The sequence below is a fragment of the Salvelinus fontinalis genome, chromosome 2 (assembly GCF_029448725.1).
Source record: "Salvelinus fontinalis isolate EN_2023a chromosome 2, ASM2944872v1, whole genome shotgun sequence".
Classification (NCBI taxonomy): Eukaryota; Metazoa; Chordata; class Actinopteri; order Salmoniformes; family Salmonidae; genus Salvelinus; species Salvelinus fontinalis.
Genome location: NC_074666.1, coordinates 57,615,472 through 57,634,232, shown reverse-complemented (window position 1 = coordinate 57,634,232; position 18,761 = coordinate 57,615,472). Strand labels below are relative to the sequence as shown.

General features: G+C 39.9%; 1 protein-coding gene across 5 annotated transcripts in view; it reads left to right on the top strand.

Annotated features, from left to right (window-relative positions):
• LOC129821989 (glutamate receptor 1-like) overlaps nucleotides 1-17,981 on the top strand; it is an 82,656-nt gene extending 64,675 nt beyond the window's left edge. The window contains exons 12-16 of one of the 5 annotated variants that reach the window (XM_055879807.1): nucleotides 8,033-8,231; nucleotides 9,130-9,377; nucleotides 12,638-12,752; nucleotides 14,196-14,330; nucleotides 15,869-17,981. In XM_055879807.1, the coding sequence (XP_055735782.1) occupies nucleotides 8,033-8,231; nucleotides 9,130-9,377; nucleotides 12,638-12,752; nucleotides 14,196-14,330; nucleotides 15,869-16,033 (862 nt within the window). In that variant the 3' untranslated portion in view covers nucleotides 16,034-17,981. Of the gene's footprint in view, nucleotides 1-8,032; nucleotides 8,232-9,129; nucleotides 9,378-11,992; nucleotides 12,773-14,195; nucleotides 14,331-15,868 lie in introns of those variants that run through there. The other 4 variants (XM_055879798.1, XM_055879826.1, XM_055879835.1 and 1 more) reach the window with 4 other exon arrangements.
• The last annotated feature ends 780 nt before the right edge of the window (nucleotides 17,982-18,761 follow it).

The following is an 18,761-nucleotide window of genomic DNA, read 5'->3' as shown; positions in this document are numbered from 1 at the left end:
TACCCTGTTCAAAGGCACTTCAATCTTTTGGCTTGCCCATTTCCCCTCTGAATGGCACACAAACAAATCCATGTGTGAATTGTCTCAAGGCTTAAAAATCCTTCTTTAACCTATCTCCTCCTCTTCATTTACACTGATTGAAGTGGATTTAACAGGTGACATCAATAAGGGATCATAGCTTTCACCTGGATTGACCTGGTCAGTGTCTCATGGAAAAAGCAGGTGTTCTAAGTGTTTTGTATACACATGTAGGTTCTTCAGTATTGCATACATTTCACGGTGTGCAATGTGATGCTGAGCGAGTATGTACACTACAGTGATGGTACTGTATCTCTGAGGGGGTCTAATTTGCTGCTGAGATGTGGGGGATTGGGAAAGGTCACCTGAAGGTCAGTATAAATAGAAAGGTCAACTAGCTACCCATACTGGGGAGTTCAGTGAGAAGGCCTGCACTGCAACAACTCAAATGTTATATATAGACAACAGCTTTGAGGAAGCAGTTTAAAGACTGGTCGGCCAGCTGCGTTTGGCAGGATGTTATTTGTCAGAGAATGCGGTAACTAGCAGACCTGCCATGTTGTGCATAATGATGATAATCTCCAAACAGCCAGATCGAAACGTGACTTTGAAGAACAACATCTTTACCAGAGCAATGGGAGACGGAAGGAGCAGCTTTTGTGGGCAAACCCCGGCTATTTATTCATGGTAAAAATGTGTTTGTTCTCTGTAAATGTCAGCACTGCCACTCGGAGAGGGCTCGTCACATTGCAACTCACAGGAGCCGCTTAACGCCTAGTTTAACTTCTGAGGTAAATGTCTGTGTGTGACGTCTTAATGCATGCTGGTTACAGATTACTGATTAGTTTAACAGACATAAAGCTGCATTAATCCATCCATCATTAATTAATTCATTCAGCATGTACACTGAGTATATAAAACATTAACAACACCTGCTCTTTCATGACATACTGACCAGGTGAATCCAGGTGAAATCTATGATCCCTTATTGATGTCACTTGTTTTAATCCACTTCAATCAGTGTAGATGAATGGGTGGACACAAGTTAAAGAAGGATTTTCACAACTTGAGACAATTGATACATGGATTGTCTATGTGTGCCATTCAGAGGGTGAATGGGCAACACAAAATATTTAAGTGCCTTTGAACGGGGTATGGTAGTAGTTGCCAGGTGCACCGATTTGTGTCAAGAACTGCAACGCTGCTGGCTTTTTCATGCTCAACAGTTTCTCTTGTGTATCAAGAATGGTCCACCACCCAAAGGACACCCAGACAACTTGACACAACTGTGGGAAGCATTGGAGTCAGCATGAGCCAGCATCCCTCTAGAATGCTTTCTACACTTTGTAGAATCCATACACCAATGAATTGAGGCTATTCTGAGGACAAAAGGGGGAGGTGCAACTCAATATTAGGAAGGTATTCCTTATGTTTGGTATACTCAATGTATACATGACAGCTAGATTTAGAGAGAACACTAACCTTTTTGTTCTCCCCTGTGCAAAGCTGATGGGATTCTCTCCCATTCAATGAGGCAATCTAATAGTTTGAGTTTTACTGAGGGATTGAGTGAAGCAGTGAAGAAGTGGCAGTGTTGATTATGAACACCTTTGCGAGGCCTCGCCCCTCTCGCTCTGTCTCATACACTCCGCTTCTATTGCTGGAGGAATGTGTGCTGCACCTCTAACATTCCTGTAACGTTTCACACCATATGAATGTAATTTACTGGACAAGTATTGCATACTTACCTATGTCATACAGAGGCTTCTGTAGATAGGTGAGTTGTGAACAGTACGTATGTGTGTGCACACCAGTAGAGGTCGGTGCCATTTAAGATGAGAGGACACTTTTTTTCAATGAGCATGGCCTCATTTCTATTACAACATATTGGATGACTGTCATTCATATTCCATTCACCCAGTTCAATGTAACAGTGATAGGTTTAAGATACTACATGATACTCAAGTTTTTCCTATACACATCGTGAGGTTGCCACAACCTAGCCTATGAATGAAAGTTTATAACGTAGGTGCACACAAGTCAATCATTTTTTTTGAGGTGACACTTGGACAGACAGTCACACATTCAATACCGCCTTGCACACTCTTGCCTGCATCTAGCTGATCTAGGGTGTAATTATTAGTCCAGCAGTTGCAAATGAGAATATTCTATTAGACAAATTCAGTTACGTTTATCCCCGTTTTGTTCCATTTGCTCCCGTTTAAGAAGCGTTTTTTTCCAACAGAATCGACGGAATGAATACACCCCTGATCACTTGTAAACACAGTTCACCTTCATATCAGCCATGTTGTATTCCTTCTCGCATCAACGGGCTCTCCTCCTCTCACCTTTTCCCTTGGCTTGTGGACTTAAATGCACAACACATCAGCTGTATGTGACCAGGCGACAAAACCTTTCCAAGCCAAACCATATCATAACCGCTACACAGAGCCTACATCGTTGTCACCTTATTAGAGAAAGTAATGTCATAGACAACATAGCTAATGGAACTGAAGCATTAGTAAACCCACTAAAATCATGCAGTAATGTTACATTGTACAGTCAGTAAGCAGTTTAGCACTTACACCGGCTGGCCCCAGTGGCAATAAATGAGTAAAACCAAAAACGTACCTTGCCTGGGAAGAGTTCCAGTGTTGTGTTGGATAGTCATAGCCATCTAGCTAACATAGTATCCCTTGGTTTGAGCTGGGTGTTTGAGTAGGCTGAACTAGCTAGCTGCATTTGCTAGCTAAGAAAGTTCAATAAAAAAAAATCTTTCTTCATCTTTCTCTTGCTTATCCTTCATTTTGGAAGAAATTAATTTGTTAAACTGTTCAACTATTGTCTTTCTCTCTCTTTGAGTCAACTACTCACCAGAGTGCTAGCTAGCTGTAGCTTATGCTTTCAGTACTAGATTCATTCTCTGATCCTTTGATTGGGTGGACAAAATGTCAGTTCATGCTGCAAGAGCTCTGATAGGTTGGATATCCTCTGGAAGTTGTCATAATTACTGTGTGAGTATATGGAAGGGGGTGCGAACCATGAGCCTCCTAGATTTTGTATTGGTCAATGAACCCAGAGGAGGACGGAAGTTAGGTGTCTAAACCATGGTGCTTTGTTTTAGTCTATTATTTGGTGACATTAATATATTTAGTATAGTTTTATCTAAAAAGGATAACTTTTTAAAATGTTTTACAATAAAATAAATTCACTGAGTTGTTCCCCTTCCACTGAGTTGTTCCCCTTCCTCTCCTGAGGAGCCTCCGCTGGTGTACACAGTGGAGAAGGATCACTGTGTAATCATTGGCTAGTCCCCCTGTCCTCCTGTCTGTGTGTCTGCAGTGAGCCATGGTCTTGAAAGGGTCAGATCTCCAGGCCCCAGGCAGATGTGATCAGCGTGACCAGATGCCCAGACGCTCCTCTTCCTCCCCCAGGCACAGCCTGTCATTTCAGCTCTGCTGTTACACACACACCCCAACACCCAGCCATCCCATAGCTACAAACGTTTACACACTCACACATTCTCCTCCTTTTACAGTACACACTGTTTCTCCGACCAACTCAAACACATACACACATAGTCATGCACGTACACACACACACACACACACACACACACACACACACACACACACACACACACACACACACAGACACAGACACAGACACAGACACAGACACAGACACACACTCACAAACTCAACCCTGCGTGCCTCACAGCCCTTTCACAGTGCAGAGGTGACCCCGTCACCCTGAGTGTTATGACATGCTCAACATTGTTTAACAGAACAACAGTTCTGTCAAAAACAGAGATGACCGTCACATCTGAGCTGTGTACTGCTATCATTGCACTGTCCTGTTCAGATAATACAGGCCTCTGGAGACTCGTTACCTGCTCAGACTTGGCTGAAAGACCTACTGACATAACACTGCCTCCCTCTGATCAGCTCAAATGTTTGGAGAGAACAGTTCACCGCGACGGAGAACTTAGTGTGTGTGTATGCGTGTGGGCATGTGTTTGCTGAAGCACACACTTGGGAAATTATGTCATTTTCATTTTACTGTTGCCATTGGCAATTTGTGTGTGGTTATTGTACCTCGTTACCTCTTATATTGAATTGATGGCAGTTATAGCTATCCACATTAATATCAACCCTGCTGACCAGTTACTTGCATTTTCCTGAAAATGTAAGTAAACAAATGTCAATTTTAGAAGAGGTTCCTGCTGCTAACATGCTGGAAGTGTAAGTGGACGACCACGCTGAGGTTTTTCCCGTCTTGTGGCTGGACCTGGAGCATTCCACTGTGTCCAGTTATGGCTTATTAGTGTGCCTGCTGAAGGCAAGAACACTCTAGATTTCTTACAGACTTACATTATTATTAGTATTATTATTATTATTCCGCTCTATCTAGCGCTTAAACTGCTGAAGTTATTAACACCAAATCAACGTTAGAGCCACTTCAGGTTCCTTAAGAACGTATTTTTGAAAACTCTTATACTTTTTGTACTACAACCATATTTGCATAAAACTCAATGCAAGTCAATAGCCATAGATTTGAATGGTGAAGCATCTCCTCTTTCACCGTTTAAACCAACGTTAGGATGTTGAGAACGGCCCTACTTAGATGTCATATCAAAGGCTTTTTGATACTATTTATACTTTTTTACTATGTATTTAAAACGTACAATATTTACGTTACGTGGTGACTATAAGAGGTAGATTTTCACAGTGCCACCACTTTCTAACCATTCAAGATAGAAACTCTAAATCAACTTCATTATTTAATTTCTCCGTCCGTTAATAAGTAAAAATGTTCATACATTTCCATATTAGAGCAAAAGCCATATCTCTGTAACCATATAGACTTTAAACTACAATAATACTTAAATTAGCTACCAATGCATTTCAATGGCACAAAAGGGCGAGACTTGAACGGTAAAAATAAAAACAAATTATAGACCTATCTCCTCTTTCACCGTTTAAGCTATCAACACCAAACCAACGTTGAGATATTCAGACTGACCCAACTTATATTGTTTGCGTTCAGTTTTTTTATACTATACATTTTTTTTCAACAATAACAATTACAAATATGATTTGCATAAAATAACATGGGTTTGAATAAGAACCATAGGAATACAGTGGTAGCTATTCCAAATGGTCCTTCCTGCTCCTTGGGCAATTACAAGACCAACTTAAAAATCTTTATGAATTATAAAGCTATTTATTTTTGCATAAATTAGCATATAACTTAATGGGTTCAATGCCAACTATAAAAACACAGTGGTAAACATATTAAATGCTACTGCTCTTTAACAATTTAATCTACAAACATTTAAACAACGTTAACATCTATTTATATTAGCATAAATTAGCATAAAACAACCCACCAACTCTTGAATCGTTTAAGAGAGAGAGACACCAAAACAACTTTCACATGTTCAAGCTATCATATCCTATGAATAATTCGATCAATGAATCAATCTATCAATTCTCCCATCTACCTACTTTTTCAACTATAACAAGTCACTGCCATTACCACTCTAGTTACTTCCGCTACTATAACTTATTTCACAACCACAAGCTAGCAAACACACAGTTTCTTTTGGAAATGTACTTCTTTAGTTGTTTTTGCTTTCCATTGTTGGTATTATCAGTGGCATTCTCACATGCCACCCCCCCACCTCTATTCCTGGGTTCCCTCTGTTGTTGCTGTTTTTAAATTCTCTTTTAGTGTGTGAGCTGCATTGTGCAGCAGGGATTCAGGGCAATAAAATTAGCTTTTATTCAGTAAATCTTCCAGAGTAACGGTTGCCGTGATTTCCGGATTTGGGAACAGGTCTGTGGGTGAGGATGTTCTTCTCCCCGAATATGCAGGGTGAATCCAAATACTGGATTCGGCTTATCCTCTGCTTTGCATGAAACAACAGAGAACAACACTTTGCTATTTTTATTTTCACACAATTCCTCTGCTTTGGTTGGCTGCCTCGCTGCTTCCAAGAGAGAAGTGTCATCTTTGAGAAATCTGCATTTACCCCCAGTGCTCCTGTAATGCTGAACGCCATTTGCTACAGATCTATCAGCTTTCCCCATCTTCCCCTCAGCCCACACAACGTTCATGTTTGTTTACGCCTGATCTGCCTGAATTTGAGACGATTGTTTCCTACAATGCATTATATAATTGGATGGGTGCCGCCTACAAAAGACAATCCAGCAATACGTGTTTCTGTTGACATCAATGTGATCACTGTTTCGCAGCGACGCTGTGATCTTTGGAGTAGACATGCTGCAGCAGCTATCTCTGTCCCTGCTGTGGTTTAGAACACATTTGTAGCAGAACGTAGAAGGCTCTCAGATTTAGACCTAGGATGGGTTCAGGGTTCTCATTTATCAAAGGTTTGCGTGCGCCAGTTTTCCCGCAAAGGGTGGTATTGATCCCTTTTGAACTTTTTTATTTATTTTTTATTTATTTCATTTTTTTATTTCACCTTTATTTAACCAGGTAGGCTAGTTGAGAACAAGTTCTCATTTGCAACTGCGACCTGGCCAAGATAAAGCATAGCAGTGTGAACAGACAACAACACAGAGTTACACATGGAGTAAACAATAAACAAGTCAATAACATGGTAGGAAAAAGAGAATCTATATACAATGTGTGCAAAAGGCATGAGGTAGGCAATAAATCGAATAATTACAATTTAGCAGATTAACACTGGAGTGATAAATCATCAGATGATCATGTGCAAGAAGAGATACTGGTGTAACTTGACGGGAAAGTGTGCGTATCTCCATGCAAATCTCCGCACAACTTCTAGCGGTTGATCAACTGCATTGCAAGCAAATATAGTTATTTTGGGAAAATAGTGTTTGATGCACAGGAATTATAGTAATGGTAGTCTAATAAAAACATAAAAATGTAGGCCTAATGATAAAACAGATGCATTTGCCATTGGAGGAGATCAAGTAGCAGCATCCCACTTATTTGACTTTTATTATATAGGCCTAAATCATAATCATATTACAGGGCATGTTTCTCCTTTTCTGACATCACGCTACACAACAAATATTAGGCTACCATTTATCCATCGCTCATTTGATAGTCAACCACGCTCAAAAGTAAATAGACCAATAGCCTATTTAAAATATTTGACAGTATCGGTAGGCTACAGCGTTTCTGTGTGTAAGCAGTGCGACATCAGAGCCTGTTTAATCTCAGAGCCTATACCGAGGCAGGAGATAGAAACACAATCATTCGTCTTTTGCATAGACGTGTGGGCTGTAGGCAGCATTTACATTGAAATTGTTTGAATATAATATCGATCTTGCAGATTGTGTGGCCAGTGTTTGGCACTTGTTATAGGCGGCGTGCATATTCAGTTTGAAAAAGTCACTGCAAAAGATTAGCCATTGTGCTTTCTTTTAGAAACGGACATGGCCCAGTTCCAACATTTCCAAATCATACAGCAAATGAGGGTTTTTGTTACCATAAAAGTTGAATGGAAGGCATTTTCCAAGTGGGGTTGTAACACTCGTTCACGAGCGCACAAATATAGTATGGCTCTAATTTATCAATGAAAGCATGAGTATATGTTACATGTGACAGTTTGATGAAGCCCCAAAATTTGTGGAGCACGCAAATCCTAGAATCTCCACATATGCCAGAATTTACTGAGAAATTTCCGCACAGTTGATAAATGACGTGCCAGGTCTTTTGAAGGTAGAATTATCGCTATGATTGATCGCTAATATTTGAAGTGCTTATCTTTTGCTCATATTGTGTATGTTAGACATCTCCCTATACCTGTGGCATTGTGAGAAACTGTGATTATCCAATTGATTGAGTGGTTATCCGTAGTATCAACAGAATGCAATGCAGTGTCATTGTGTGCCAAGAAACGATTAGTGTTACTCTTTAAAAATGGATTTGTCACTCCCCTCACGCAACACTTTCCCTTTTCATTTGCTTCTATCGTAGATTGGCAATGTTAAAGATACCTCTCTCTTCTCTCTAGGTCCCTCTCTGGTCGCATCGTGGGGGGCGTGTGGTGGTTCTTTACCCTCATCATCATCTCCTCCTACACGGCCAACCTGGCTGCTTTCCTCACAGTAGAGAGGATGGTGTCACCCATAGAGAGTGCTGAGGACCTGGCCAAGCAGACAGAGATCGCCTATGGTACCCTAGACGGAGGCTCCACCAAAGAGTTCTTTAGGGTGAGCTGCTGCTCTAGTCAAGTCAACTCAAATTATATTTGTCACATGCACCGAATACAACAGGTGTAGACTTTACAGTGAAATGCTTAATTACTAGCCCTTAACCAAAAATGCAGTTCAAGAAATAGTTAAGAAAACATTTACTAAATAAACTAAAGTAAAAAATGAAATAAAAAGTCACAAAAGAACATTAACGAGGCTATATACAGGGGGTACCGGTACCGAGTCAATGTGCGGTGGTACAGGTTAGTCGAGGTAATTTGTACATGTAGGTAGGGGTGAAGTGACTATGCATAGATAATAAACAGTGAGTAGCAGCAGTGTAAAAACAAAGAGGGGGCGGGGGATAAATGTAAAGAGTCCAGGTGGCCATTTGATTCATTGTTCAGCAGTCTTATGGCTTGGGGGTAGAAGCTGTTAAGGAGCCTTTTGGACGTAGACTTGGCGCTCCGGTACCGTTTGCCGTGCAGTAGCAGAGCGAACAGTCTATGACTTGGGTGACTGGAGTCATTGACAATTTTTTGGGCCTCTCGATGTTATCACTGAAAAAGCATGGTCATTTACATTTTTTTTAATTGAACCTTTATTTAACTAGGCAAGTCAGTTAAGAACAAATTATTATTTACAATGACGGCCTACCCCGGCTAAACCCTCCCCTAACCCGGATGACGCTGAGCCAATTGTGCGCTGCCCTCTGGGACTCCCGATCACACCCGGGATCGAACCAGGGTCTGTAGTGACGCCTCTAGCCCTGAAATGCAGTGCCTTAGACCGCTGCGCCACTCTGGAGCAAGTCATGATGTGGCTATATAGTTTCTGATGTGACGGTTACATTCTCAAAAAGCACATCTGTAGCCTTTTATAGTTCACTCAAGTCATTCATGTTTTTGCACCCCAGAGATCGAAGATCGCCGTGTTTGAGAAGATGTGGTCCTACATGAAGTCTGCTGACCCGTCAGTGTTTGTGAAGACCACAGACGAGGGCGTGGTGCGGGTCAGGAAGTCCAAAGGGAGGTATGCTTACCTGCTGGAGTCCACCATGAACGAGTACATCGAGCAGAGGAAACCATGTGACACTATGAAGGTGGGCGGGAACCTGGACTCTAAAGGATACGGCATTGCTACGCCCAAGGGATCAGCACTAAGGTAATTACAGGCTGGTCACATCACCATGACGATCGACCACATGTTGTGTTTTACATGTGAATGCCAAAGACACAATGAGGTGAGTGAGCTTACATAAATTATGAATTATGAAATTATGAATTTAAAGTAGACAATAATGAGTGAAGAGATAATTGCTTCAATACATTTAGTTAAATGTTATATTAATTTCACAATTCATGGGTAAATTATGAACATTTTGTCTGTTTCAGTAATAATGCATAATACCTACATAATAGTTAATGTAGTGGTATAGTGAGATCTCATTCAGCCATAGATAACTATACTGTACTTATGGTTTGTAACCACTCTCACCAATATTCTAGAATGCTTGTGTCCCCACTGTCTCAACTCAGTTAATATAGTATCATCAACACGTACTTATGTTGGAAGCATGACTGTTCAGTCCTTTTACTTATTCATACAATATCATGTTACAATGTCTTTCTCCATGAAATAACTAAGCAAACGGGACGACAACGGTTATGACAATATAAATTCAGTCTTGACATATAGTACATGAAAGCCAATTAAAAGGAACTTTAAATGAAGCCCTGGTGTTATTACCAGCAGCTTTTTATCTTCGAGCTCTGTGGTGCTGTCACACTGCTTAATTTGGAAACACAGTAGACAATGGAGACACTACAAACGATGTGTACTTTGGTAGTAAATATCAAATCTGAATTTTTGCAAGAAAGAGCCCTAGAAATAGAATCCTACATTTTAGTTGTTACCTTTCCTGTACAATCTCTCATGATTTAATTACCATTTTATTTTAGTACCAAAAAACAATTATTACCCAGTATTTGCCTAGTTATTTCAGGGCAAAGGCACTGTAACCCAGTTTTATTTATGTCAAATTTAGCAAGTCATGAGTTTCACCACTTTTCATGCATCTGTGTTCAATCAGATTTTAATTTCCTCATATTAACATGCCCGTGTTAATGAACCATTCACAAAGCCCATAGGCTTTGGCAACCACACCTAGCAGCCTGTTTGATTGATCACTCATGTCATTTACCTAGTTTATAGTCTACCAATTCCACATTACCTGCATCACATATGTTTGATACACATATAATATCTTTATCAATGTGACTGAAGCGAGTGGTGTTTCACAAAGGCTTTAATAGTTACACTCACTGATGTGATGGATGGAACGGACTGGGCTAGACTGCCTCATACATGCTCTGAGATTAACTGTCTTGTATTACACTGTGGCTGGGAATTCAAATTCGCTGTCAAGTTCTGAGCCAATTATGTGAATTGATCTTTATTTGGATTTACGTACTGTATATGGATTGATGTTTTCCTATTCTATATTCTTGAAGTTGTAAAAATCTTGCTCTTGAAAAACGAACCATCTAAAACTAGCTTTAACCAATCAATGATCACCATGCCACAGTGTACTATATTTGCACTTTGATAGTGATAGTTTGTGTATGTTGGAAGTAGAAAATACTGTTGAAATAACTACTGTATGAACTGTAACAACTGTGCCACATCAGATGCACAGTATTCTATATGAGCTTTGTTTTTGATCATTTGGAAAATCTCTTAACCATGAGTTCTAAATACGACCAATGTTGCTCTGTCAGATTCGGACAACACCCTTATCCACCATCATATAAAGTTGTAATCAGTTCTCCATAATATCCATGAAACACAAATGGACCAAGAGTCATTCATTGCTATGCTTCTGATGTGGCCCACCATTCCATCTCACCCTTGCCTAATCTTGCCTTACCTATTGAAAACGTAATGTTCTTCCTTCCTGTTTTTCCCCACATCAACGTCACTCACATCCCTTTATTTTGTCAGCTGCATCACAAGAAAACTGATGCTCTCAAAGATAAATGCTACTAATCCTAATACAGGATGTGGATTTCTTTTACTCATCCATAAGGCAGACTGACCTCTTTCTTTCCAATTCTCTCTGGATAAGAAAGAATTCAGGGGTTTTACTGAGAAAGACTCTAGCTTGCTGAGGTTCATGCTGCTATATGTTTCCATTAGTCTTCTTTTCAGCAGCACCTTCTGCCATGTTAGCAATGAGAGGGTTGTCCACAGTGGACCAGCAATAGCAAAGGGTGAAGACAAGGGAATGGACCACAATGGACAATATCAGTAATGCTTTGGATGGTGCTCCTTGACCACAACAATAACACAATGAATGATGATGACTGACGGAAACTGAATATTGCAAAGTGAATCAGCAAGTTGGCTTTTTACGTCTTTTCCTTATCCAGGGAACTACTTATTTCAGGAAATGTTCATAGAACGATATGATCACACACCAAAATCTAAGACATTACTGACATTTATAGTTCTCCTACCTACAACCCTTGTCTTGCTTGGTAAAATCTGTCATGGTTTAGCCATTTATATCATTTTTACATACTAGAAACAAATGTTTTTCTTAATTCTACAGTGTCAGCCACATTATTAGTTACTTATTTTTTTTATACATTTCTCATTCTTCTGACGACAATACCTACTTTTTAGTGTTTAGACTTTATTTCTGAACTACCTCTGCCACACACCACATATCACATCTCCATAAATGCTGACCAGTATTATTCTATTATCATTTCAAGAAACCCAGTAAACTTGGCAGTGTTAAAACTGAACGAGCAGGGCCTGTTGGACAAATTGAAAAACAAATGGTGGTACGACAAGGGCGAATGCGGCAGCGGGGGAGGTGATTCCAAGGTCAGCCCCAGTATGAGAAACCTAGCGGGTAACCACGACGATGGGGGTAACCGGCAATGTACCTTCAAAAACACACTGGCTGCAATACCACAAATCCCCCTTCGTCCTTGGTGACGTTAGTTTGTTTAACCGTAGAACTATATTGTATTGTAAATTCTTCAAAAATTTGCCTTTTTACTTTCAAAGTAGTTGTATTAGCAATCCCCGAAAGAACACAGTTTTGAGTGTTTTCTCAACTACTGTCTTTATAGAGCAACAATAATTGACAGGTTTGCATATCTGAGTGTTTACATTTTGCCGGTTACCCAAAGTGATATAGTAATACACATCTTGCAGTAGGGAGAAAGGACACAAAGCTAGATGGAGTATTAATGCATATCACTTTGGCAGTGACAGTTTCAAGTTGTGATTGTGTTTTTTTTGTTTATCTATCTAGATATCTATACATAATAATGGGTGTATGTTTACTATGTGCTGAATAACATAAGATAACATGGGTAATGTTATTTATGTTATTTCCCTGGTTGAAGAATCCCCGTAAACCTAGCGGTGTTGAAACTCAATGAGCAAGCCGTCTTAGACAAACTAAAGAACAAATGGTGGTACGATAAGGGAGAGTGTGGAAGCAAGGACTCCGGAAGAAAGGTCAGTCCATGTGTTGGTCCTATACTTAACACCAAGATTGAGCATTAGCACTTCTGTAAGGTCCCTCGTCCCCTTCCTAGCACTCAGCACTTTTTCTCTTTGTCTCCAATCTGCCATTTACCCAAACTGGTGTCCTTATAACTGCGATTCATGTCAGCTGTGGAACTCAGACACCTTAGTGATTAGTGTTAATTGCTGTGTCCTCACATCCTATGGATAAGTCAACGGCCCGTAATTAGATCTTGGCAAGTGCTTGTTTCATCTAACCAAAACGTATACCTAGGGTTGGATTCTCTTCTCCAAAATCCGAGAAGCTAATTCTGATGCAGCCAATTGCAATGATAACAATAGAAGTTGTATAGTATATGAAAAACATGGCTAAAAACCATAAAGTTACTGTCAGCTAGAAATACCATATTTTCCAATGTCTGGGATATTCTTGAGTCATCAACGGACAAAGTATTCAGAGTTTGCTGACTGGATTTAATTTTGATTGATTTGTGATCTTAACTTTCAAAATCAAATAAAGAGACACAAGTGTAAATGACGGTGCGGAGAGAAAGCCCTTGATACGAGACCAACTCCATATCTCGATCTTCTCTCCCAGAATCGGCCCCTCTAGTGCTGTTTTCCTCGTCTCTGTCTTTTATTTAGACAGTGTGCATGCTATTGTATAAGACCCAAGGCACGGCCTGTCGGTCACCAAACCCAGACTATGCATGTCATGGATGTGCACAACCCTCTTGTGATGTCATGACTACCATGGTTTGTCGAACCAATTGCCCTCCCTTATTTGGTGCATTTATTTGAAAATGTAATGATATTTTATAGAGATACCCCTACCTAGGAAGTAAACCTAAAACAATGTTGACCTTTTTTCCTCTTGCATGGTTCCACTCTATTAGAACAAGTCTTGGAATTATTTAGAATACACAACACCAACTACATATAATTCTGGGACTTCCTGGTTAAATAAAGGATAAATAAATAAGCGAGGAGATATAGAATGCAATTCATGGTTTTTAATGCATATGTGATTTTGACTGACTGGACATTATGTCATATAAAAGATACAGTATACCATAAATGCACATGAATTCGCTACTTTCTGAGGATATGTTCACCCCAAGCTTGTTAGATATGCATGACTCTGCATGTTTCTGTCAGTCTTAGATACATACTGTATCAAGTTTGTTGTCGATAGTAGTCACTTAAATTAGAAAGACATGCCAGCACCTTTATAGGTGATAAACAATAACCTGTTGCTTAATCATGAAGGCACGCTTAAGGGTATGTGCCTTATAAGGTCACTATGACAGTATAGTAGCCTTAGAGAGCAGTTTTATGGTTACCCTACCTTTTATACTTGTGTGTTATGATGTGTTGTGGTGTGTCTCTTGGGCATGATTTAGTGCATCTTACCCTGTGTCTCTGTGCCTGTAGGACAAGACCAGTGCTCTGAGCCTCAGCAATGTGGCCGGGGTGTTCTACATCTTGATTGGTGGGCTGGGGCTGGCTATGCTCGTGGCCTTGGTCGAGTTCTGTTACAAGTCCAGGATTGAGTCCAGGAGGATGAAGGTAAGTGCAGGACTACAGGCAGCGCTTGCCATAACCTTTATGCAATGACGAAGGCTCTGTAATGTAATAAGAGCCAATATTCATGACTCTACCTCGGCACCCATTATTATCTACTTATGCCGCCCCTATGACTCATACAGAGATACTGTACATCCCCTGAACTACAGGACCGAAGACTAAAGCAATTTGTGGGGCATAGAGCTGCTTTAATGAAGGGTTCGATGCAGTCCTACAGCTACTAGATGACTATGATTTGAGTAATTGTGCTGAGGAGTTTGTGTGTAGGTGGAGAATATGTCACACCACTTCTTAGTTGTACAGTACTTATTCTCTCCTGTGGTGTACTGTATCTTCTGGAAATAGAGACGTTTGCGTTGTGCATTTGATCATGCTAGAGTAGAAGTTCCTGTTTCGATCAAAGATGTGGGTATCTTTTCATCTTATCAGAGAATTAGTTCAGACTTGTATATAACTTTCATTTGCAACGTGTCATTGACCTCATGTACTTAATGCTTAATATTAGAATGTATCATTTTAAAAAAAACATTGTATTCATTTAGCAGAGCCTCTTATCCAGAGCTACTCACAGTTAGTGCAGGGTTTCCCAAACAACGTTTTGGTTTTGAATGTTTTTCTATAAAAAAAACGAACATCCAATTACATCAGTTAAGAAGACATGAAACTAGGGACTTTTTTTGTGTGCATATGAGCAACAAAAGTGATTTAATTACATGATTATACTTGAATGTATACACGTTCAACTCTCCCGCATAAAACAACCATTCTGTTGAAAATGTTTCCTTGTCATGTCGTGAACGACAGCAGAATCACCTAACTGCTGTGTTTAAAGCATCACAGCCACAAATCGCTGCTGCGAATACACCAATTAGCCTGCATCATCCGAAGAGCATAATCCTCGGAATCCATTGAAGTGTGCTGGATTTAAATCATTTATACACAGAGGATGTAGCAGCCCACATCTAGATCATTAGCTCCAGTTTCAAGCCTACAGGGTTTCATTATGTTAAACTAATGCAAAAGAGAGTAGGCTGGGAGCTAGCGCCGCGCGGTTCTGCTTGCATTATTGTTATGGGTTCGGCCTCATATTTTGCATGGTACAATCATTGCACATGGCCCTCCACTGTGTGAAATAAACAGAGAGAAATCAGCAGAGAGAATGAGTTCATGCTCTCATCTTTCACAAGAGTTTACAAAGGAATAAAAGCAACGGAGGGACTCAGAGAACCGAAGTCAGGATTGTCTGTTTGCGAATCCCTGCTTTATACAAAGTCACTGAACCGATAATGATGACTTAGTGGCTGTTTCAAGTAATTGTTTTATTGTTTTTACCCTCAACCGAGGGATTGAACTCAGAAAAGGAAAAGGAACCCAGTAGAGTTCAGTAGATTAACTCAGTAGAGTTCAATAGTTCAACAGATTACCTTAGTGGAGTTCAGTAGAGTTCATGCGTAACTATCATGTGTTCCTCCGTGTTGTTGTTATGTAACACAGTAGTGTAATGAAACTCTCCCATGCAGCAAATCATTGATGCGGCCATGCTGAGCTCCACCCTGAGCAGAATGACCAGGACAGGGAGCGGGGGAGAGAACGGACGGCTGGTCGCCCATGACTTCCCCAAAGCTGCACAGACTCTCCCCTGCATGAGCCAGGCGGGCATGGGACTGAGCACCACGGGCATGTGATCGGGCAGCCTTTCCCCCAAACCCCACAAAAATGAGGAAAGGAAAAAGAGAAGGTGGGAAAGTGTTGCACTGCGGCATTTCGCTCAACCGCCACTGAACTACTGCCAAAAGGATTCACTGACTGCTCACGCTGGACTCCTGAAGATAGAAAGGATGAACAAAATGACTTGTCTAAAGAGATTTATTCGGATCTCTTCTGCTGCAATAAAGAGGCTGTCTTGGACTTTGATCGAGGGCATAATTTTGGTGTATCTAAAAAGAGAAGCTCTTCCCCAACCCAAGAATAGTGACACTCATTGCACTATGCCATTTCAGTTTGTCCTGTTTACTTTGATATGTCAATAACAGTCATGAACAGCTATGTCGTCTGCCTTATACTGAACAGTGGTTTTGTTCCTTGAGACACAAAGATCCAAGCATTTCCAATTCCGAACATTTGACTCACATCCACTTAGTACACTATCTATAGTTGCATACAGTATGCTGAATAAAAGTATTGTTGTGTGTTTGCACTGGAAGGACACATCACAGGACTGGATTTTTGTTATTGTTGTCATTCTGTTAATGTCACTCCATTGAAATGGAATGCCTACTTACAGATGTCCTCTCTAATTTGCTCAACACCTGACATGGAGAAAAATGTGACATTTTGAAATGACTATTTAGAGAGACATTTTTGGTGCAGACATTACATATTTCCCAACCATTTTCTCTGTTGTTCATAAATGTTTTAAACCACCAGTCTGTAGGCAATCTATTATCCTGTCATTTGATACCACAGTGATATCCTTTAAGTGCAGCAACGTTTGGCGAGAATCCAACTAGATTTTAAACTAAGGTGAAAGGGTTAAACGGAGTACAGATAGAAGAGATTATATTTTCTACCTGGTATTTCATGATACATTTTGCCATTAATACTTCAGGGTTGAAGTATAAGCCATTGACAAAGAGATGGAAATGTTCCACTACCAATTAGCTGGTAAGTAGATGGCAGTACAACATCTAGTGGTTTAACATCCTTGACATTAATGAGATGATTAATAGAGTGGCTTTAGAACTGCAAATGAGGGAATGTGAGAGGATGTCAGAATTAGCCCATAAATGAAGGTGTGCCTTTTTATTTAACTCTACAAATCCACGAAGGTTTCATTCGTTTAAACCTAGTAAATTGATTTGTGGATGGTGATTTTGAAATAAGGCATATGATTGAAGACAGTTTTCCACAGCTGATCCATAGTACATCTAAGGTGAGTACCAGTACATGAATGGATTTGTGATAAAGATTCCTTTTTAAGAACACTCTTAAAATGGACCCAAATACACACTGTATATTATACTGTATGTACTGTAACATGGTATTCTACTGTTAAGGGAAAGCATCTCATAGTCCATTGAGCAGCCATCCATCGTATCTGTTACTATCCATCACCTAATATGTTACTGTATGACTTGAGAGTAATTGTATTCTATACATTTTCTCCCTATTTGTCATCATCTTTGGCATAGCACAATAAAAGGGAGTGTCACATAACTGAAAATGTTTTTGTACCTTAATCAATTTGTTTAAAAAAATAAAATAATATCCACATTTGTATGATATGAACTATATGTGCAGACACCCTGATGATATTGAAATGGTGTTCCATTCAGTTGACTATTGGTTCAGCCAGTTTTGTTTTAATCTATTTTCAGTCCAATTAATTTTGTGCATTTATAGTCAGATTCAATGTATGTTGTCCTTTAAATACTATTTTTGGTCTGCCACTACTTTGTTTAATTTACTTCTAAAAATGCAAGAAACAGCTACCTTATGTCTTTGTGTTCACATTTGTCTCAAGAGATAGCTTTTAGAAAATACTAATCCAAGATGTGACTTGGATTTCAATAGGTGGGGAAATCAACTTTGTTTAGTAACAGTGCTCTCAATAAAATAACTTTTGTAACCACATGACTGGGATAGTCTGGATTCTCTTTTCTTTTACTCAGCGCTCTAGGGAGGATGGATGGATGAGGCTAAGAGTGAAAATAGTCTGGGGAGAGAGAAAGAGACTCTCCCCTTGTGTGTATCTCTGTAGTCTACAGTGTCATTAAATCAGTGAACTGAAGATGGGTAATTGTTTTAAGAGTGCCTTTTAGAATCCTCACAAAAGGCCCGATGAAATATCTGAAACTGAAGGTATCAAGTGGATCCCACCTTATTACTACATAGGAGTAAAACATTTTCTCCCATTTACCCTCCCCTGATTTTCCTACAGGTGAGTACCAGTACATGCATGTGTGTTTGGTGTTGAGTACATAGATACATTGTCTCAATGGTCTTCTTTTCACATGGCCTGCTGTGCTGTGAGACTCTTCCTGTTGGCCCAGAGTGGGGTATTGAGCATAATAAATTCCACATTTGTTCTCACTTTCATTTCCCCCACGGAGCTGACCTTTCCAGGCAAGGCGTTGTCGGAGAAACCCCAGCCCATTTTCACTCGATACCAAACACAGGAAACATCCTGAGGCATTTTTGTGGTTTTAAAAGAATGGAAAAAAAGGTTCAGACGTGATACAATTTCAGGGCTAGCTGAAACCTACTGGGCCTCAAATGGCAGTGTTTCAGATTTTATCTCTCCATTTCCCTCTGTTCCTTTCTGTCACTTCTTTCTGTTATTTTCTCTGAGTGAACGAGTTTTTACTCTTCAAACTAAAGAGACAAAATGTCCAATGCATCAAACATATATGA